General features: G+C 37.8%; 4 protein-coding genes and 1 non-coding gene across 19 annotated transcripts; 2 read left to right on the top strand and 3 right to left on the bottom strand.

The window, feature by feature from the left end:
* Window positions 1–576: 576 nt before the first annotated feature.
* TRNAM-CAU lies at window positions 577–661 on the top strand. The gene is given in 2 exon segments: window positions 577–614; window positions 626–661. It is a non-coding gene; the product is annotated as a tRNA-Met (tRNA).
* A 123-nt stretch (window positions 662–784) lies between these two features.
* On the bottom strand, window positions 785–4,086 carry LOC119983030 (putative pentatricopeptide repeat-containing protein At3g49142). The gene has a single exon (XM_038826679.1). The coding sequence runs from the start codon at window positions 3,297–3,299 to the stop codon at window positions 1,254–1,256; it is 2,046 nt and encodes a 681-aa protein (XP_038682607.1). The 5' UTR covers window positions 3,300–4,086; the 3' UTR covers window positions 785–1,253.
* On the bottom strand, window positions 2,982–8,479 carry LOC119983036 (kinetochore protein NUF2 homolog). Of its 4 annotated transcripts, none has more exons than XM_038826684.1 (11): window positions 8,108–8,479; window positions 7,723–7,941; window positions 7,236–7,326; window positions 6,922–7,101; window positions 6,071–6,160; window positions 5,317–5,424; window positions 5,098–5,151; window positions 4,467–4,616; window positions 4,274–4,369; window positions 4,100–4,176; window positions 2,982–3,116 (listed from the first exon to the last, which is right to left on the bottom strand). In XM_038826684.1, the coding sequence occupies exons 1-10, from the start codon at window positions 8,269–8,271 to the stop codon at window positions 4,105–4,107; spliced, it is 1,224 nt and encodes a 407-aa protein (XP_038682612.1). In that variant the 5' UTR covers window positions 8,272–8,479; the 3' UTR covers window positions 2,982–3,116; window positions 4,100–4,104. The 4 variants fall into 4 exon arrangements, 3 of the variants coding, with proteins under 3 accessions (XP_038682612.1, XP_038682613.1, XP_038682614.1); XM_038826685.1 differs by having other exon boundaries at window positions 4,467–4,613; XR_005464537.1 differs by lacking the exon at window positions 2,982–3,116 and adding an exon at window positions 4,705–4,819 and having other exon boundaries at window positions 4,095–4,176.
* A 1,812-nt stretch (window positions 8,480–10,291) lies between these two features.
* Window positions 10,292–15,777, bottom strand: LOC119982712 (DEAD-box ATP-dependent RNA helicase 31-like). The gene is made up of 10 exons (XM_038826215.1): window positions 14,726–15,777; window positions 13,665–13,771; window positions 13,271–13,326; window positions 12,850–13,074; window positions 12,289–12,495; window positions 12,122–12,208; window positions 11,929–12,024; window positions 11,488–11,703; window positions 10,972–11,154; window positions 10,292–10,809 (listed from the first exon to the last, which is right to left on the bottom strand). Exons 1-10 carry the CDS (start codon window positions 15,661–15,663, stop codon window positions 10,582–10,584), a joined length of 2,343 nt encoding a protein of 780 aa, XP_038682143.1. The 5' UTR covers window positions 15,664–15,777; the 3' UTR covers window positions 10,292–10,581.
* Window positions 15,778–15,840: 63 nt separating this feature from the next.
* LOC119982716 lies at window positions 15,841–20,864 on the top strand. Of its 12 annotated transcripts, none has more exons than XM_038826224.1 (9): window positions 15,841–16,000; window positions 17,123–17,220; window positions 17,720–17,866; window positions 17,982–18,087; window positions 18,327–18,509; window positions 18,877–19,054; window positions 19,569–19,885; window positions 20,199–20,288; window positions 20,554–20,864. In XM_038826224.1, the coding sequence occupies exons 1-9, from the start codon at window positions 15,973–15,975 to the stop codon at window positions 20,616–20,618; spliced, it is 1,212 nt and encodes a 403-aa protein (XP_038682152.1). In that variant the 5' UTR covers window positions 15,841–15,972; the 3' UTR covers window positions 20,619–20,864. The 12 variants fall into 12 exon arrangements, with proteins under 12 accessions (XP_038682152.1, XP_038682153.1, XP_038682151.1 ...); XM_038826225.1 differs by having other exon boundaries at window positions 17,711–17,866; window positions 18,889–19,054; XM_038826223.1 differs by having other exon boundaries at window positions 17,711–17,866.
* The last annotated feature ends 305 nt before the right edge of the window (window positions 20,865–21,169 follow it).

Below are 21,169 nucleotides of genomic sequence, written 5' to 3'. Positions count from 1 at the left end.
GTAAGAAATGAACACTTTGGTGCCCAATTAATAACATGAGTTATGATAGGGAATTCAGTAGTTTGTCATTTCAGTTATTTCGGTTAGTGAGTTGTATGTAATTTCATATGCATCATGTGATATATGTAGAGCTCACAAATTCAATAGAATCATGTGCGTCAAACTCAGCAACTGAGATAAGTAAGATACCAATTCTTATGATCTCTATCAATTTTGGGATCACATTCTTCCACCAACAAACGACGCTAGTTAAAATGTAATTATAAATTTGTAATGGTCATGATGGATTAAACACCCCTGCAATAGAATTTTATGTATTTATGCATTGTCATACAGTTTAGGATAATCACAAATGTTCAATCTATTCACCAAATTAAAGAAATGTGTGGAATCCACATTAATAACGCAGATTGAATATATGTGTTTAAAACTGCAGGGATTTCTGCAGGCACCTCGTTCGATGGATTACTAGTCACTATGGTGAAGATTTTCGGGGTAGCATTGGTGAAGATTAACAATTAAAACGAAAAGTGAAAATTAACATTATATAAAATAGTATCCACAAGTTGCACAACAGGGGTGGTGGCGCAGTTGGCTAGCGCGTAGGTCTCATAGCTTCTGAGTTATCCTGAGGTCGAGAGTTCGAGCCTCTCTCACCCCAAAACCATTTTCCCCTATTTCTTTTTGCATATCAAATTCCATTGGATGCTGCTCCCAAGGGAAGAGGGCTGCACGGAACCAAGGTAATGAATAGACACAATTGCCAGCTCCATACCCAGTCTTGTTAATCAGTTCAATTCTTTCTTGCATTGTATTGTCTGTATATTACCGCTCATGGAAACTTGTATCGAGTTTTTTTTTTTCCTCATCAAACTTTCACTTCTGTTTCAGAAAGAAATAAAAATTAACGAGTCGATAGCTCTAACTGCCAAGACAACATCTCTCATTTGATAGTTGTTCCATGCCCAGAAAATGCTCCTTCAAGTGCTGCCGTTCACTCCAATTCAGTAACTTATAGAAACAAGGCTCGTTCACACACTACCACTACACAGGAGATTTTGGCTCCTGTATTATACTCCCAATCACTTCATTCAAGATTCAGCCACAGAAATTAATGAAATTTATAGCAAGCTCATATCATCACGCATCTCCAAAGTTCCATTGCATATTTGCATGCAACAGGGTATATCAAAGTAAAAGCACAAAAAATGGAACCACTTCAACCTGTATACGGTAAGAATACTTATCTGCAATCACCAGTAGTCGCCACAAGAACATGCCCCAAGTTTAAAGCAATGAAACCGATTAACATCTCTCACAATTATTTCCCGCTCATATATTTTTGATATGAACTTTGTAGCAGAATGACAGTCTCCACATATTCGAAGGTTTTTCGTCACCCGAAGAACTACTCCTGGACCTGTATTAAGCAGCCCGAAGGCAATGGCCAGCTTTTCACTGTGGGTGTTGAGGCTGTGCTGTTTTTCTTCTTCACTGACGTCATGAAACACAAAACTAGTATTAGGTACATAACCAGCGGACTTAATTTTCTCCGGCAATGCCTCCAAGAACATATATATTTCTCCTGCCTGAGGATGAGATGTATCACCACCAAGAAAGAAATGGGCTTTCCCATTGATCTCAATCCAACTGCATCCAGGATTCTTTTTCACACCGTGGCGTTTTAGCAGAGCTCTCATGTTGTCTACTTGTTCCAACATGCCGGCTTCAGCATACATATTTGAAAGAATTACATAGTTTCCACTAGTGTCTGGTTCAAGAACAAATAGTTTTTTAGCTGCCATCTCAGCAATATCCAGATTTCGGTGGCTCCGACAAGCAGATAACAATGCACCCCAAATGCTTGGTCCAGCTTGCATCGGCATTCGATTGATTAGCTCCATTGCTTCGGCTAAACGGCCACTACGACCCAAAAGATCGACAACACAAGCATAATGCTCATGTCTTGGTTCCACTGAGTACAACGTTCTCATGCAATCAAAGTACTTCAAGCCAACATCAGTAAGACCTGCATGGCTACAGGAAGATAACAATGCAGTAAATGTAACTGCATCAGGTTGAATACCAGCTCTAACCATTTCCTCAAAAGTTGACACAGACTCCATTCCACATCCATGAGACGCGTATGCAGTTATCATAGTATTCCAAGAAATCAAATTCCTTTCACTTTTAGGTATCCTGTCAAAGCAATGACGCGAATCAACCATGCTTCCACACTTAGCATACATTGCAACAAGAGCTGTTTGTACCTGACAATTTGAGTTCAAACCAATTTGTCTTGCAAAATTATGTACTCGCCTCCCTCGCTCCAGAGCAGCTGAATGGGCACACGCAGGCAGAACACTCATAATTGTGACCCAATTCGGCTTAACCTCTGAATCGTCTTTCACCATCTCATCAAAGAGACACAGTGCCTGGTCAGCAAACCCGTTCTGAGCATACCCCGAAATCATAGCAGTCCAAGACACAATATTTTTGCATGCCATTCTCCGAAATAAATCCTCAGCAACACAAATACTCCCCTCTCTCATGTATCCAGCAATCAAAGCATTCCAAGCCGAAACATCCCTCACACACATTCTATCAAACAACTTATGTGCATCACTTATTTCACCGCATTTCACGTACATATCAATCAATGAAGTGCCAACATATAAATCAAACTCCAGCCCAACTCTCAAGCTCTGCCCATGAACACATCTCCCCATCCCAACACTTGACAAGTCCGCGCAAGATTTGAGAACAAAAGGGATTGTAAAATTATCACCCATGAGTCCATTACAATGCATTTTATAATAAACATGAAGAGCTTTATTATCACACCCGTATTTAGCATAAGCTCTAACAATCGAATTACACAGAAGAACAGATGGGTTTGGGATTCTTTCAAACATAGCTACAGCAGAGTCGAGATCACCAGAACTGGCATACATAGCAACCATCTTTGACGCAAGGAAGGAGTTGGGTTGGAATCCACGAAGCGCCATGTGGCCATGAACTTGACGGCCTATTTTCAAGTATTTGTGGAGGCCAGTCAAGAACTGGAAAATAGGTGCATAGTATCCCGGGTCTGGGTATTGCTCCTGCACGCGCACCTGCACGAGCAGTGGTTGCAGTAGTGAGTGTAAGGTTGCTGTATACGGGTTTGGGTTCGGAGTGGTGCATTTTGGTCCGCTCGGTGGTGATGGAAACGAAGGAGGAGAGTGGAAAAGACTCAGAGAAGAGACTCTTGGGTTCGGGAGTGGGTTTTTTGACGATGACCGAATGCAATGCAGCATTTAGGGAGGACTGAGGAGTGGAGTTTGTCACTCTGGTTCGGTACTTCAGTATTTCGGACTGACCTCTTTAGTTTTTTCTTTTTTTATTTTATTTAAGTTTGATGTGAACAAAATAAAAAATAAAAGCAATAATTTAAAATTTACTGTTTATTTAAAATTTCAATGGACCGTTTTGGTAATGACCTCCAAATGAACTGATAACGCATTACCACACCTACACATTAGGTCTAGGGTTCGATCCCCTTCCCATCCAATATATAAAAAAAAAAGTAGAAATGTTTTATTGTTTCTAGTAAATTTTAACAAACCAAATAGGAAGTTAGATATTTTAGTTCTAAGAAGTTGAAATAAAATTTCACAGAAAAATGTTGATAGCAGTATTAGTATTTAAAGTTTAAACCACCCAAGTGTTTAGTTATCCCAAATAAATAAGTCTGCAATCTTTCATCGTTCCACATCAAAAAAAAAAAAAAAAAAACACCTAATTTAAGCACAGAATGGGGGGAAATAAACCCTTTGTAAAGGAACAATTTTGCAGAAAATATTATGATATTTGCACAATTTTTATCGACTGTAAATAGGAGCTCTATCATCAAATTTCATGATGATCTTAATATTCCTGCAAATCACATTTCATGTAAAACATACTTGAGAAGATTGAGCCTCAAATTCTCTCCCAGAACAAGATGAGGCTTTTAGGAAATTTATTGTGATTTTTAACACTAATGTGAGAGTAGTAAGAACTAAGAAACTTTCCACAATAAAAGCAACTATCAAATTGGTGTCATTTAAGGTCGTACCTGCTCTATAGAACAACATTTGGCTCCAGCTCAACCATTGGAAGCAAAAGACCTAAGGAGTTGGTGTATCGTTGAAACTGTAACCACAAAAAAATAACACATTTATCTTCATCTAGTGATAAAAATTCAAAACATTCAGATGTAGACTCAAGGGGGACATGTATTGCAGCAAACCTGTTCCACAACCTCTTCACATTTGCGAGCTAACTTCTGCAGTTTAGCTTCTCCTGATTCTTTCACAAAATTAGTTCTCACGGTAATGGCATCCACCTATTAGTTGAAGAAAATAAGACAACTAAAACAATCAGCAACTTGTGATTGATACAATCTGGTTTAGCAAACAAAGTCAAAAAACCAGGAAAAGTACCTCTGCTATTGCAGCTTCAACGTTCCTTTGTCTTGCTTCCAGATTAAGCCTCCTAGATTCCACATCCAGCTTCACGTTATTAAGTTCTGTATTTGCCTCCTTGAACTTGAGGTTCCTTTCTTTTTCCAATTGAATTCTTAATTCATCCTGCTGTTCACAACAATAAGAGTTCTGGAGAGCATAGATATGCATTACGCATTAAAGAGACAAGAACTCCAGGTAGATACAGAAAATCAACCTTTTGCTTGTCGTTCAACTAGTTTGGCCTCCAATGACTTATCCAACTCTACATCATCACTCAACTTGGCCTTTAAAGCCTTGTAATCTTTTTCAATGGATTTGACAGAGTTTACCTGTAAACAGTGTCAACGTGATTGACAAAGATAAATTTGGCAATAAAAGCCACCTAGCAAGAGAACATCTGACTTCAAAGAGCTTGTAAGACTATTCAATCATTTAAAAAAAAAAAAAGCTTGTAAAACTAGTATTCAGTCTAAAAACTTCTATAAGAGCAAAAAAATATTCCAACAAAAAAATACACGTTTCTAAACCAATTGAAGAAAGATAAAAGATGAAGCATTGAAGCATCACTACGTTATAACAGAGAAAGCCACAAAGTTATGAGTAGTACCTGTTCTTGTATGTTCTGCATCAGGGCAAAGTGCTTTGACATCTTACGGAAAGCCTGTGGGATGCAGAGAAAGATACCACAAATTAAATGTCCACACCCAAAAGACAAATTTTTTTCTTCTTTTATTTGCATTTTTCAAGAGTGCCGGAACAACACAGCCAAGCCAGCCTGTGACTGAAAGATTAATATAAGTTAACACAACACTTCATGAAACATTACCTTCAAGTAAACTTCAAGAATGGCATTTCTTTCTTGAAAAGACTGCATTGCCGATCTCTCAGAATTCTTTGCACCCTTCTGTACTGATTTTTTCTCCTCTAAGGCCCTCTTTCAGAATAAACATACAAAACAGCGTATACAGATCAAAATTGAAACTAAGCAGTAATTTCTTCACTTGAATAATAAAGAGGAAACTAGCAATAGCCCGCTTTCGGCATAAATAAATAAAGCAACATCTACAGATCAATAATTGAAATCTCTGCAGCAAATTGCCAAATTCTCCACCCAAATCAAATAATAGGAGAAAACTACTAAAAATAAGATCATCAAGCATGACCAAAATAAAAGCCCAACATCACTACAGGCACCAAGGTCCTCTTGAAACAAGATTTGATAAAGCAGCACGCCAGCAGCTAGCTTATCGTAGGATGACAGACTGTAACTGGCTACAGGATTCACAAGCCATAAGGTTATAAGATTAGATGAACCAGACAATGTAATACCAAACAATAGAGCAAAGGTGATTGACATCAAGTCAGTTTTCTAAATTCTCGCATTACATGTTTTGTATAATAGTGTCCCTAGTGATTGCATACACGGCCACCAAACATCACATGCTTGCAATTATGATAAGAAAGAAATGTAAAAACCATGCATTTTATTTTTAGCTAAAAGCTTGACTTGAGATATAATTAACAGCATGTGAATAATCAAGATTCCACGAACAGAATTTCATGAACAAAATAAAACTTACCTGCAACTTATCTGGTGATTGAAAAATTTTAGAATGCAAATTTACATTTTCTTGCACACTTTGCACCAGCTCGAACTCAGCTTTAGAAATCTGAAAAGGAAAATAAAAATACACTTGGCACACAAAATACATAATAAACTACCCAATCTGTATGATGAGACTATAATAGAATATCTAAAAGGACCCAATCCTTTTTTCAGAAACTAAAGCATATTTAATGATAGAGGGTACATCAATGACCTTATATTGTAGTCTGAACAGGGAAGATGAAACAAAAAATGAACAATAAAATAATAATCTAGTGTATAGTTTATACTGGACAGACTCTTTTTTTGTCACTCCAGGAAGCAACAAACAACAGCAGATACCAGATAAATCATGAAAAAGCTCCAAAATAGATCAGTACAAGGAAATTAAATTGATAATAAAAAACCAACACCTTTAGAAAAGCCAATATTCAACAAAACAGAGAAGTCACCTCAAAGCAAATGGAAGAACTGATCGATATAAAGAAACTCCATGTTAATCGCAGTCGGTTGGGTTTTGGGGTTCAAAGTTATAGGTTGCTGACGTAGATAGAAGACATGTAAATGGTATTACATATCACAGTTACAAGTTACAACCCCAGATTATAGCACCAATGAACCTTCAATGGAACAGCAGATGGTCTAAGAATTTCCTTTCATCCAATTGATAATAACATGACACTGAGATAAATAGAACCATAGAATTGGCAGTAGTTGGCAAATTTGAGCAAACTCTTGTTCTTGTTAACATGAAATTAGTAAAGCCAGCTAGAGAAAAGGCATTTAAGATGATAACAAGCAAGCTAAATTGTCCCTGTTAGGGACCTTCTCACTCATTTCTACAGTTTTATCCTTCAACTTCCTGAACGAAGCTCTAAGCAACATCTGATGGCTGTTGAGGCCTGCTATTGTTTGATGCGATTGTTTGACTTGAACATCAATATCCTGAACAAATGGTAACTCCCTATCTCTTGCTTCATAATAGCCTGAAATATCAGCATTAAGCTGCAAAGCAACATCATTGAAGATTGACACTCCATTGACAACCATCATCATGATCAATGCTTTCGTAAACAGTATGTGGTTAGCCATGATGCTCATTGCTCAATTGACAATGTCAAAACGTTTTCTTCAGATACCTGGGAAATCTTAGCCTCCCACTCTTTCCGCTTCTCATCGAGAAGGGTCAACGCCTCTGCTATAGGCCTCAGATCATTCATTTTGGAGTTCCTGAGGTTGACAACGCTCATTACAAAGTAATAACTAAAAAAATCGTTGGGCAAAGACCACAATGAGACTACCACACATTTCTCTTCCAATAAAACAAATAGAGTTCCAAATAGAGACCAAGATAATAGAGAATTATCTTCATTAGAGCTGGATAGATAATTCAATCTGGTACATTCATGTTGGTCAATTTCTTAATCACATAACACGATTCCATAATAAAATACATACAAAATACACAAGACCATATAACACAAAACCATTAAGCTCGCTATCATTGAACAAAATTTGTCTATACTGTTTCTTATATTTCCATTCAGGTCTTAATGCAATAGCAAATAATCTCCACCACTTCTCCTAAGCTTGCCCTGGAGCAGTGTCCAAGTTGAGAGAGCTTACTTGTAAAGACAGAAATTGAGAATTCCACTTAAGAAAAGCTCGGTGTTGATTGTATCGGGCCTTATCAGATCTTTCAGGGTAAATATCACAGGGCAATCCACTGAGATCACCACCTCTTTTATCCTGTTGCATAGATTCATAACCCGGACTGAGTCTACGTGAAAGTCTGGGTTCTCAAGCTGCTCCAGAGCTGCAAACTCAACTTGTCCTTGATATTCTCTGCAGAAGTCATGAACCCAACAGAGCAAACATTGTTATCAGAAAAATATACTTGTTCTACAGCTAAGATAATTCAGTAGTGTAAAACGTAGCATAAATTCGTAGCATTCAGGGCTCCGTAGGGAACATAACCGAGAATTAGGGTTTTGAGAAGAGAGACGCGTACTCGTGAAGAATGTCGAGGTAGATCAAGAACCGGGTATAAAGATCCGAAACGAAATCCGAGCTGAGGTTCTTGAGATCATTCTCTGTGATCTTTGCAACCTGTGACTCCCTCAATATCGTCACCATCTCCGCGCGCGATAGCTCCGGGTATTCAAACTTTGACATCGCCTTAAATTCACAGTCACAGTCACAGTCACAGACACCACCTTACCTTACCTTAGGGATCCAGCTCTAGTCCAGTAAGAGAGACATTTCAAATTTGTAGCACAAACGTAGAATAAATTTCCTCTTTCCTTTTAACTTATTCGAGTACCAAAAATAGGAAGCCAGAGAAATAATTGACTCCAAAAATTTCCCGCCCAAATTATTCCGTCCGCAGTGAGGAGTGCGTAGAGCGATAGAGGTGGAAAGTGGGCCGCCCGGAACCGGCCCACAAGCAGTCCGAGTCTTTCAGCCGGTCCGCTTAGAGCCATAGGACAAGGTTTGAACTTCTATGTTGAAAACCAATGTGCAGACCGTGAAATTTTATTTACACATCATTAATCTATTTTTTTAACACCATTTTTTAATCATGATAAGTATACGCACAAAATTTAGATGAATATACGAAAATACCCTTGTTTTGTACAATCTCAATAATGGATTTGTTAAGTTTACACACAAATTAACCAAAACTCAATCTTTTCCTCTCTCACCGATTTCATCATATCCAAACGATTACTCCCACAATTTCTGCAAATCATAATCGATGACACATTCCGACCAAGAAGACGCCACTAGTTATTGTGACAAAATTGTAGCATTACCAGAAACTTTGTGAAGACGAGGGTCACAGTCAATGTTAAAGAGAACTACAAGAAAATGTCTTCACAAACTGCAGGTGAACCCAATGTGTTTGATCATTTCAAACTCAAGTCAGGTATCCTTGCTTCCATGTCAAACACAAGGACACAAATCCAAAAACAATATACGTATTATCATAAGCAAAATAAATAGTTAAGGCCAGAATTTCAACCTCATATCTCCAGTCAATGGTAAGAGGAAGAGTCGACTAACTCTCAGGTGGATCATAATTCTCCACCTTCCATGCCCAAACATTTGTTGAAGATGAAGGGTCATAGCATACAAAAATTTTAATTTTTAGTTTAAGAGTTAATATTTCATTGTATACAATGATATTTATGTAAATTTAAAAAAAAATTAAAAGTGATGCAAATATAATAGATTAGTGGTGTGCAGATAAAATTTCCCCTACAACATTTGTGAATTATATTTTCATCTTTAATTCTTTTAAAATCATTAGCGGGCAGGACGAGCCAGCCCATTTGGGCTTGGGCCGATATGGTATATAAACACTTTCGTGAGGTGGGCTGGAAACCCAGCCTAGTCCATTAAGAGTTTAGGAACCCGTTTAAAACCTCTATGAGTGCATACAGTTTGATCTCGATTTAAGCTGTGAATCCTTCAATCCAACCCCTCAATCTAGCATTAGATCCGCTCATTAACTTGTACACACCACTATAATTATTAAAAAAAAAAAAGAATACTCAAAACAAAAATATAATTTATCGTAAAACATATTTTGCCCTTCACTATATCGCCATCATCAGCACATATGCAAATCAAATTTGGCATGGCCGAGGCCGAGTTAACCAGGTTGACTTAGTGAGTTACACCCACCTCAGTCTCTCACCTTTGACGTTTCCCCTTAAATTCAAACTCTCTGCTTTTGTGATTTACTTGATTTGAATCTCCACTTAGTAACGTATTAACCAATCGTAATGTAGTTATAGCCTAAATGTCATTATTTAGTCACATTGAATCTCCGCTTTGTAATGTATTAATTGATTGTAATGTAGTTATAGCCTAAATGTTATTATTTAGTCGCATTGAATCCCCACTTTGTAATGTATTAACTGATTGTAATGTAGTTATAGCTTAAATGTTATTATTTAGTCGTATTGTAGCGTATTAAAATATGTATCGAAAATGCCCTTATACTTTCCAAAAAAAAAAAAAAGGTCCAAACATACTCATCTACTTTTTTGGGGAGAAAAAAAGAGTATTTATGGTTTATGCTTGTTAATCTCAATTTGGGTAACAGGCTAACAGCTATATCTAGTTCCCGAAAATAAGAAGTAATTATGGTATATCTAAGAACCAGTTATGGGAATTTGGGCATCACTTCTTCCCATTTCTTGGCTCTCTCTTCATTCCAACTACCAAAACTATTGCAAGTTACAATCAAAAGTAACAGGTATGTAAACAGTGGGGTGACTTGCTACAGATGAAACAATTGACTACATAATATACAGCAGCATTTTTTTCATGAAAGAAAAATGTAATTGATCACTTTTAGCATAGTTTTGCTTGACAAATTCATATCTGTATCCTATGTGAATCTTAGAAAAGAATCATTTCCGAGAGTATTGACAAAAATGAAAATCCGATCAACTGGATGAACTGCTTGCTCATCTATTTTGTGCGCAAGCCGGGGATGTTCCTGAGACCCATCTTGCCAAGGACAAGCTTAGGGATGGCTGGAGGGTTGTCAAGTCCCATACTTCGACTGAACTCATTTGCAAGCTCCACCAGCTTGTATTTATCCCTGCCCACATTCTTGTTGGAATTGTAGTAGCCGAGCCAGGCCTGGTAGGCTGATTCTTTGTTCTTCATCTCTACATGGGATAACGCCCGTTCAACCTGCAAATGAAATATGGCATTACTCAGTCTTTGCTCTACCATTCAACTTGGAGGGGCACCAGATACTGGATTATTCTCTTCGTATTTGGCCCAACACAATTCTCAACCATATGCTTCATGTGCACAATCCTAAAAAAAGGCACAAATGTTACAATATTCTACCTTTTTCTTAGTGTCTGGTTCTATCAAAGGCACAGAAGCTTTCGTTATTGGTAATTCCTTTACGGAAGCCAGAAAGAATTCCTCCCAAGGTGCCAGTAACAATATCCCTTCCCCTTCTTTCCCTTTACGCCCAGTTCGACCAAGTCGATGAATATACTGTTCTCTACTAGCAGGCACACCGACCTGGGATTACAGAGTATTTGCAAATTAGCATCAATACACGAAAAGAATGAAAATAGATTCAGAATCTCTAAGAACTCAAAAAAATGCAAATATCATATATCCAACAGGCTGGATAGAAGGAAGTATAGAGTAAGTTATAAATTAGATAGATATTAGGATTTAGGAGGAAAAAAAACTCTTTTTACCTAACAAAACTAATCATTAGAAACCAAAATAACCTGTATTCAGGTCAACACAAGTCAAGATATAATCCTGCAAAATAAGAGGGCACAAGCAGAAATGCAGAAAAGCCCAGTAGTACAAGTTCACAAAAAGAGAAGCCCGTCAGATTACCTGTATGACAAAAGTAACATCTGGATAGTCAACTCCACGAGCAGAAACATCCGAAGAAACAAGAATAAGACCTTTTGACTTCCTGAATTCTTCAGACACACGTGTTCTATAACTCTGAGGCTTTCTGGAATGGATTTCCCTGACATTCAAGTTCAGCTCACCAAGAAGGTCAGCCACCAGTTTTGTGACCATGGCGGTTGTGCAGAATACAAGAATCTGAGGAAACCAATGGCTGTGTTACTTTTAGAAGTTTCTGAATTAGAAGTTTCTGAAAGTCTTGACAAGCATCAAGGACGCTCAAACAAACTATGATGGATAGCCACTTTCAACATGTATCCATTTTAATCAACAAGCATGGTCCATGAGAGATACAAAATAAGATACAACCTAAAGAGCTAGTTAAGATTGTCTAAAGAAAGGGTTGGGGACCAAAGTGGATACCTTATAGTCAATATTATCAGCAATGTGATCTTTTAATAAAACATAAAGTAGGGGGAAATGCTTGTCTAGTGGAGCCACCATATGCATCTGTCTGACCTGAAACATCCAAAATGTGAGAGCAGGGATCTCTTTTATACTCGTCACTCGTCAGAACTATATCTGGGGGAAATCGACAAGAGTCGAGAGAGCCTACCTGTGAGTGCGTATCCTCACTGCCCTCTTCAACAGCATTAATAAATTCGTGATCTCTTTTCAAAGCAATATGACAAATTTGACGTACCTTCATGATAGAAAGCATCTTTAGAATTTTAATAAGATAAGTTGTATGCTCAAAGGCAAACTGAAGGCGAAGAAAGAAACCTCTTCAGGAACTGTGGCAGAAAACAATAGAGTCTGTCGCTGTTTTGGAACAGCAGCAATTATTTTCTCAATCTCTTTACGAAATCCCATGTCTAGCAGATGATCAGCTTCATCAAGTACAAGGACTTTGACACCCATCAGCCTTGTCGCGAATCCTGCAGTATTCTCAATATGGTCTCTGAGCCTTCCAGGTGTGGCGACAAGAATCTGAGAGTTTTAAATGTGTGAAAGGAATAACAATGTAAAACAGCTCATAGAGAAAGACGATGCACATTTGCTTTAAGTCAGCTTTAGAGACATAGTCAGCACAAAGTGAAAAGTTAAAAAGTTCCATCAATACGTAGCAGTGATTCCATAAATGGAGTATCACAATTGGTAGATGGAAGCTAACATTCATATGCTAACTTTATATCACTTCTCATTCCGGACTTCGGAGGACCAGACAAGATATGGATCAGTTAAAACTATTTGGTCAGTCAACATTTCATGGAGTTTGCCTCATGAAGGAAATTTCATTCAATGCATGATACATATTCTTCAGCAATAAAATAAAGAAACTACCTGGCAAGGGTTTGCTTGCATGCGTTTCTGTTCTAGAGGAAGTCTTGTTCCGCCTATCACAAATTGAACACCAATGGAAGGGTGATACTTCAGCAATTTGTTAGCTTCTGTAGCAGCTTGAGTTGCAAGCTCCCTAGTGGGGCATATTATAAGAACAAAAATAGGGGGTCGCTTTTGGTCACGACTAACAGGTGGTGATTTGGAAACAACTTCGATTGACGGAAGCTGCATTGACGAAAAAAGACAAAATTCTATAGTTATAAATAGAAACAAAAATGTTTATAAAGGTAAAAGATCATTAGACAATCACAACGGGCGTTAGGCCAAGAGCTTAAATAAAAACAATCCTCCCATGGTTAAACATGCCAACATGCACTTATAAAGAGAAAAAATGTAAAAAAAAAAAATTAAAAATTCTCACCAGAAATGCAACAGTTTTTCCAGTTCCTGTTTTAGCCTTGGCCATAACATCCTTACCTGTAAATGAAATGAATCAAGCTTTTTACCATCTTAAAGACAAATAAGGCACGTGATGAAAGAGAATAAAATTCAGTTTCAGATTGTTGTTGGAGAATTTCAATAAGCATCATACATTGCACCATTCAAATCAAGAAGGCACAGATGAGAACTGGAAATATCAAACTGTCGAAATTGCAATCACAAAAAAATTATTGTGACACATTTTCAAGAGAAGTTGACACATATTAACAAGTCCGCATTCAAACTGTCTATAAACTAGAAAAACTGAGTAACTGAGAGGAAACTCTTCCTCATCTCAGCACAGAAGTCAATATAAAATAAGAAGAGAAACAGACCTTTGAGTATAACTGGAAGAGTTGCCTCTTGTACCAAAGTCATCCTCTCATAACCAGCATCCTTTATCCCTTTTAATGACAAAGGGGAAACAGAGCACTGATCGAATCTGCAGGCATCCACGGAATCGAATCCTTAAAAAGGAACTATAAATCTCTACAAATTGAAAAGGAGGCATAGGCGATGTCTATGGGATAGATTGAATTATCTAGTTTTGACAACAAATAAGCTATCACTCGTGACCCATCTAATCGATACAATTGATAAACAAATCTTCAGAATCGGATTTCTCCACAGGACATATGTCGAATTGTACATAGGGATGCATGGCAGGATCAGAAGATTTAAAAATAATAATGCACCACAAATCAGAATATCAAAGCTGTGGTTATGTTACCCAATTTAAAGTCATGTCTATATTAGCTAAAACCGAAATGTGATGCCACATTAACATTTTCAGTCCATAAATACACAGCTGATACAGAAATCCATACAAATCCACATAGATTTTCCCGTTTTTCAAGCGTAATTGGTATCAATCCCCCCAGTGGCTAGTAGCATAAAAGCAACCACTCCAGCATGAAAAACCACAGGTGGAACACAATTGTACTCATATGCAGTCCTTGTTACCACTAAGCACCGAAATTGGTGCTAATAAACCCTTTTACAAAAGAAACTAGGTTATAGAACCATCATAATTCTTGAGGCAAAACTCAAATTCCTCATCTGGAGAAGCAATGTTACAGGAAATGGTTCCGCTAAAAATATATGACCAGAACACACTTCAGCACCTTTGTATTGGAGAGTAGGTAATTTATTGTCTCTCAACAGGTTTTGACATAATTTATTCAGAGTTTGGTACAACGTTAGCATGCATAGATATTACTTTCATAACTGAACTTCACTTCCCTGTTTTGGTAGCTATTTTTCAATAATTTGGCTATTCATCTTCAAATCACAGGAAACACAGGTAAAGCAGCAGGAAAATAACAAGCTTAAACAACCATGATAAGCAAAACCAAATTAAAAAACAAACACACGCACAGACGGACATTCTACTTACCTAGTCTCACTTAAGTAAGAGTCTGACTTTTCAGGAGAACTGGGTGTACCATTGTCGGTAACTTCCTTATCCATTCCAAACAAAGAACCTCTACTCTTTTTTAAAATATCATCATCACCATCGTCACTCTCCTCCTCAGTGTCCTCACTAAGCAAACCCTGAAAGCCAGCCCTTAAGCTCTGCAACTCCTCATCATCATTGCCACAGTCATCATCATGGCTTGATTGCTTAAGCTTTCTCTGCTTGTTCCCCATTCCGCGAGTTGTTCTTTGAAAGGAAAGGTCGCCACCATTAGACCGAGAATCAAATCTCTTCGTTCCTTGTGAATTCCTCGAGTCAAACGAATTGCTACTTCTCCCTCTACTCCGCTCGCCAGAGTCACTCTCTCTTCTCATCTTCATTGCAGGTGAATCTCGATTCCTAGACTCAAACGAATTCCTCGTTCTCCCTCTACTTGGCTGGCGGAACTCGTCAGAGTCACTCTCCCTTTTCCTCTTCAACGCAAATGAATCTCGATTCCTCTCTCCACCCCTATCTCTGCTCTTCCCCCTATCGCGGCCTCTATCATTCAAGTCATCGTCATTACTAGCAACTCGACCACGAAACGAGTCAGTCTTTCTCAAACCGCTAACCCAGTCACTGAGCTCGGCCTCGTCATCGACGAGACTCTTCGAAACACGAACCTCTCCTCCTCTGTCTCTGCCACCACGGCTGAATTCCGAACTCGATCCAGCTCTTGGCCGGAATGACCGAGTCGTAAAACGCCGTACACGGAATTGGTTACATAACTGAGGGCCTAAAGCATTGTATCTGAGCTTGAATGGGAATACACGGGATAAAATGGGTATGGCCCGAGATGAATGAACGGAGGGTCCGAGCCTCATCGAAGGAATAGAATGTTTGAGGAGCTGGAGATGCGGCAGCAGTTCGATGGGCATTAGGACCCGGATTTTAAGGTTTCCAGTTCTGGTTGACAGAGAGTGCGAGATTAGGGTTTAAGAGGGGTTTAACAAGTTATCTAGGTCAGGACTCCGGAAGCCAATACGAAAGGAAGGTCACTGTAGAACTAAAACGCGTCGTTTTATATTTTGTCAAATAGAATGTGTAACGTGAGAAAGATTTTTCTGGTGCAGAGAGAGAGAGAGTCTTCTTCCCCTTTCACTCTTCCCTCTCTCTGTAATGTCTCTCTCTTTCAAAATTCGAAGCCTCCGATTCTCGTGCTAAATAATCATTCAAACTTCTCTGAAATGTCTATTTGGCCGCGATTGAACCGTTGTAAGCCCAACTTTTGAGCTCCCAAGTTTGAGTTATTGAAACTGTGGTTGTTGAGTTTGGCGTCTGTTTGGTCTTTGGTTGGTTCTTTATGCGAGAGATCTATTAAATATTAATTCTTCGAAATTAAATTCAATCGCTGCCTTGTGTTTCGAAGAATCTGAATCTTCGAGTGAGGTATTTTTTTTCCTTTTGAATTCGTGGTTTTTTCATTGGTTATGTTAATCTGAAGTTTGTGGTTTTCTTACCTAATGGTTTACTTTTTAGATGTTGCTCTCCGATGAGCATTTTCACAGAGTTCTGTGTTTATTTGATAAACAATCATACTGATATACTCTGGATTGTGTGCTTAATGAAACACTAAATGTTAAGATGGTGTACAATGGTTAGATGGCAAGATGTGTAATGCGGATGAGTTCTCCGCTTACTTTTTAAAAAAAAAAAAATTATTTGCTGAGATGCCATCGGCACTGTTTGTGATGTTGTGTTATTTGTAATTTATCCATGCCTTTAATGGGGTCTGACTTCTGAGGCAGATTTTTACATGCAAATCTATAAATTTCATCGTACCATATCTGGGTATTTTTTAGATCTTCGAAGAACTTTGTGCTTCATGCTTGTCTGTTCCATTTGGAAGTTGAAAAGATGTTTTGTTGCTGACAACTTATGTTAAAAATACTAAGGATCATGTTCAGTAGAATAATTGCTATCAGCGATGTGCTTGCTGTTTTATAGGTAGGAGGATAATAGTAGAATTAATGGTCATAGTGAGTCTTCCAACGGTATTAGTAGTATACTAGTATTTATTGGGAGAAGCAGGTTTGAATTCTTCAAAAATAGAAAAATAATTTGTTAATTTGTGAAATACCAACGACCAGTATCAAGTCAATGCCTGTGTGTGCTACTAATGTTTGCAATTTCCTAGCATGGTTAGGAGAGTCTTTTGCTTTTGGATGGTTTGAAGTTTGTAATTTACCTTTCTATGTAAAAAGTTGGATCTGCTTACAATATGCTTGTTCAAGTGCTCCACCTTATGATCTAGCAACTATTCATGTTCTTCTATTTAAAGGATTAAACTAGTGCTATTTATTTGTACCTTATTGTGAATGCAAGTATTTACCACAGTGAATTACAGGACTGCAGCTACTGAGCTACAGCCTTGGAACATCCAAGTTAAACAAGGAGATGCCAACAGCAACCTAGCTGGAATGACGACCTTCCAGGTTTTCTGGCTGCTTTATGGGTTTTCATCTTGATATTGTGGAATTTTCTGGTATATTTCTTTTTGCCAATGCTCAAAATGGTTGGTTAATTAAATTGTGAGTTTCCATTTGTCTTGGCTATTACAACAATGAAACCTGGCTTGGCTACGCGTGCTTTTGCAATCTTTCATCAGGCTGCCCTAGCATATTGATGCAGCCCAATTCCACAGTCTTTGTGCAGTGTTCAGAGTTGGTTATTGCTTGTATACATTGCTTTTCTTCCCCCCTCCCAATCCACACACGCAAATGCATATTTTTTTAAGAATTTTCCTTGTCTTTAGGCCTTCCTGTATCATTTCCACTGTTCCTGCATTGTCCTTAGATTCACCTTCAGCTATTTTTGTCTCCATTATTTTTTTCTTCTTCCCTTTTGAAAACCGTCAGCTAAAAATAAGAACTATGATCTTTTGTACTTGGCTGTGTGCTGAAGAGAACTTTTAATGGATTCCAGAACACACAGGAAATACAATCCTCAACCGAAGTTTCACATGAGTCTCAGAGTGAACAGCAGAACAATCATTCGGAAGAGCCTCCCTTAGCAGACTCTGGCTCTGTATCTGCTTCAAGTAATGATAACAGAAAGGTTTCTCACCAAGATATTGAGATTGTAAGACAACCTGTTCATTATGTTTGGTCCATGTATGCATCTATTAATTATTTTATTTTCAATATTTTATGATCCTGAGAAAACTTACCTATTCAGTTTGATTTTGTTGGCACAGGTCCAGAATTTAATAGAACGGTGCCTCCAACTGTATATGAATAGAGATGAGGTGGTCAAAACCCTTTTAACTCGTGCAAGGATTGACCCTGGATTTACGACTTTAGGTAAGCCTTTGGATATCTTTGCACTAATATGCATTTTACCAAGTACCAACATCAGGACGCATGTTGGAAGTTCTTTTAAAATTCATGACAGCAAAGTGTAAATCTTGGCCTGTACCTTGAAAATTATGACCTTGACTTCGCCAAAAGACTCCAACCTTTTACATGTGTCTGATTGGTTATTGTTGTCTTGTTTAACATTTAAATTTAGAGTTTAATTTCTTTCTTTTATTCTCTCTTAGTTTGGCAGAAGTTGGAAGAAGAAAATGCAGATTTCTTCCAGGCCTATTACATAAGGCTGAAATTGAAAAAACAGATTCTTTTATTCAATCATTTGCTTGAGCATCAGTTTCATCTTATGAAGTTTCCTGTGCCTCCAAAGGTTCCCTTGGCTCCTATACAAAATGGGATTCATCCCATGCCCTGTAAGTTTATTAGAAGTAGAGTGACGAATGTTTTTGAGTTCTTTTTTACAGATTTTCTATGAGAATCCAATGGTTAGTGTTAATTTTAACATATAGAAAGCAAGTAGTATGCTAGATGTCATTAACATTATCGTAAGTGACCCATAGACACATGTAAGTTTGCCATTTCTAACCTGTCATGCAGAAATTTCTTGAATATTTTTGTTCATTGCTTTCTTTGACATAGAGTTGTGGATTTTTTATCCTTCTGTTCAAAGTCTTGGTATCAATTGACAGTATGTTGTGGTTGATGGTTCCTCCAAGTGTTGATGGTTGTGGGATGATTTGAAACTTTTATGTGCCTTTCATTATTATTCAATCCCACTAGTTTGCAGCGCAGTTAACAACATGCCTATGGGTTACCCTGTTCTACGACAACCTCCAATTCCAGCTCCAGGCCAACCCCATATTGATTCCACGAGCTGTGAAATATCAAGCTGTCATGTGGTTAATGGGGTTCCTGCACCGGGCAATTTTCAACCCATTCGGATGAATTCTGAGAATGAGTGAGAACTTTTGATTCTTTGATTCAGTTGACTTGTAATTGTTAATTGCATGCACATCATTCGTACATCCACTTTCATTGCCCCCTTTCAGTTCATTCCATGCATTTGATCTTTTTGTTTGTTTTATCGATACATGATTTTTTAGTTTTTTTGTTGAACTGATATTGGTGCTTTCCAAGGATATATCCACATTCTATGCTATTGTTATGGTTTATGGTCATGCTTCAAATGTATTTATTGCCCAAGATTATAGCACTCAACAATACTCCTGTTAATTACTATATCCTTTCTGTTTTCTTGGAGCTCAATTAATATTTTCTTTCTGATAAGCGTAGACTTGTTTCTGTTGTCCTTTCCTTAAAATATACTTTATTTCTTTGCCCACAGTATGTTCTAATGACTTAGGTTGTTCCACCATTTAAATGAGGTTTAAGTTTTAATATCGATCCGATTTTCCTTTTTCAATAATTGTTTCTCAAAAACATGCTAATGGCATCTGCTTCTTTTCTTATAGGATGATGATGGATACAAGTGCAGCTGAGATAGCTCCTGTTATTTCTCCTAGCAATGTTATGTCAGAAATGTCTGTGAGTCCTACGTCTGCCGCATCTGGTGGTCATTTCCCTTTCACTGCATCAGACATGTCGGGAATGAGAGTTGACACTTCTGCTCTAGATACAATATTCACATCAGATGTGGCAAGTTCAGTAGGATTGCAGCTTGGACCTGACGGTGGGGCTGGAAACTCCAGAGATTTCCTCAGATCATTGGATCAAATTCAGTGGAATTTCAGCCTCTCAGATCTGACTGCAGATTTGTCAAATTTGGGGTGTAAGTTGTGGCTAACTTTATTCTTATACAGCAGTTTGATCAGATGTTTCGATAGAAATTGTGTTGCGAGTCAGCAGCTTCGCCACTCCCTGCTGCTTGTAAATTCGTAAAAACTCTTGCAATGCTTGTAAATTCTCTAATGTACTACTTGCATTAGTTCTTACCACATCTAGATCTTGATATGAAAGGTGCATACTTCTGTTTCATTGCAGTTCTGTCAAGACGGACTCCATATATTTTATGCTTTTCTTACTAGATATATTTCTAATGAAGCGCTGATTGTTCTGCCTTGGAATTGTTTCTGTCTAAACAGATTTAGAGGCCCTTGGAAACGATCCTGGTTCTCCATTTCTGCCCTCAGATTCAGAAATCTTACTCGATTCTCCAGAGCCAGATGACATAGGTAACGTGGATCTATAATTTAACTTTCCCACTTGACAGTTGATTTTTTTATGAGAAGCATATATATCACGAGCTATATCATTGATTGACTATCTTTTCTCCATCATATCTTTCCATCCTTATTTTTGTGGGTCTCCCTGTTCTCTTCTTCACATTTCCTATCTGAATTTGCTCCACCTTTTGTACCGGAGATTCCCTACATTGTACATGTTTATACCATTGATTGATTGCATATATGAACTGAAGTGGTTTGTGTTATTTTTCAGTGGAGGAGTTTTTTGTTGACTCTGTCGCTGGTCCATGCTCTCAGTCTGACGAAGAGGCATCCTAGACAGTGGTATGCTGCGCATATTTTCATTCAAATTTGTTAGAATGGGGTTTAGAACATATGAATTAGACTAGCATGTCATCCGTACCAGGCACTTTTAGTAATTTGAACAACTGAGCAATCTGTTGTAATTTTCAGCTAGCAGAAATGTAATATTTGCTCCTGTTTCTTGAGTAGACAGTCAATAAAATTCTATTATCGAACCTTGAGATTCTTAATATTTATGCAAAATAGTTGCTGGTATCATTACCCTGTTAATCGATGATGATGCAAGTTCTAACATACCGTGCTCTCATTTTGGTTAGTAAACTTGTTTTGTGATCTGGATGAGTGTACATATTCTGAAAGCTCTGAGAAAAAGCTCTAGTTTCTCAGAACTTCATGCCACACTGAAGAAGCCAACAATGCCCCTTTTTTGGATGCTAGATTGTATGATCGATGGCTACTCTGAGTAATGAATTGCAACCGTGAGTGATCATTAGCACTCTATTGTTTGTTGTTTTTCTTTTCAACTTATTTTAAATTACCATTTTATGCCTTAAAATTGTTTATCT

Source organism: Tripterygium wilfordii, chromosome 17 (assembly GCF_013401445.1).
Source record: "Tripterygium wilfordii isolate XIE 37 chromosome 17, ASM1340144v1, whole genome shotgun sequence".
NCBI lineage: Eukaryota > Viridiplantae > Streptophyta > Magnoliopsida > Celastrales > Celastraceae > Tripterygium > Tripterygium wilfordii.
Note: the sequence above shows the minus strand (reverse complement) of the source record. Positions and strands in the feature narration are given on the sequence as shown.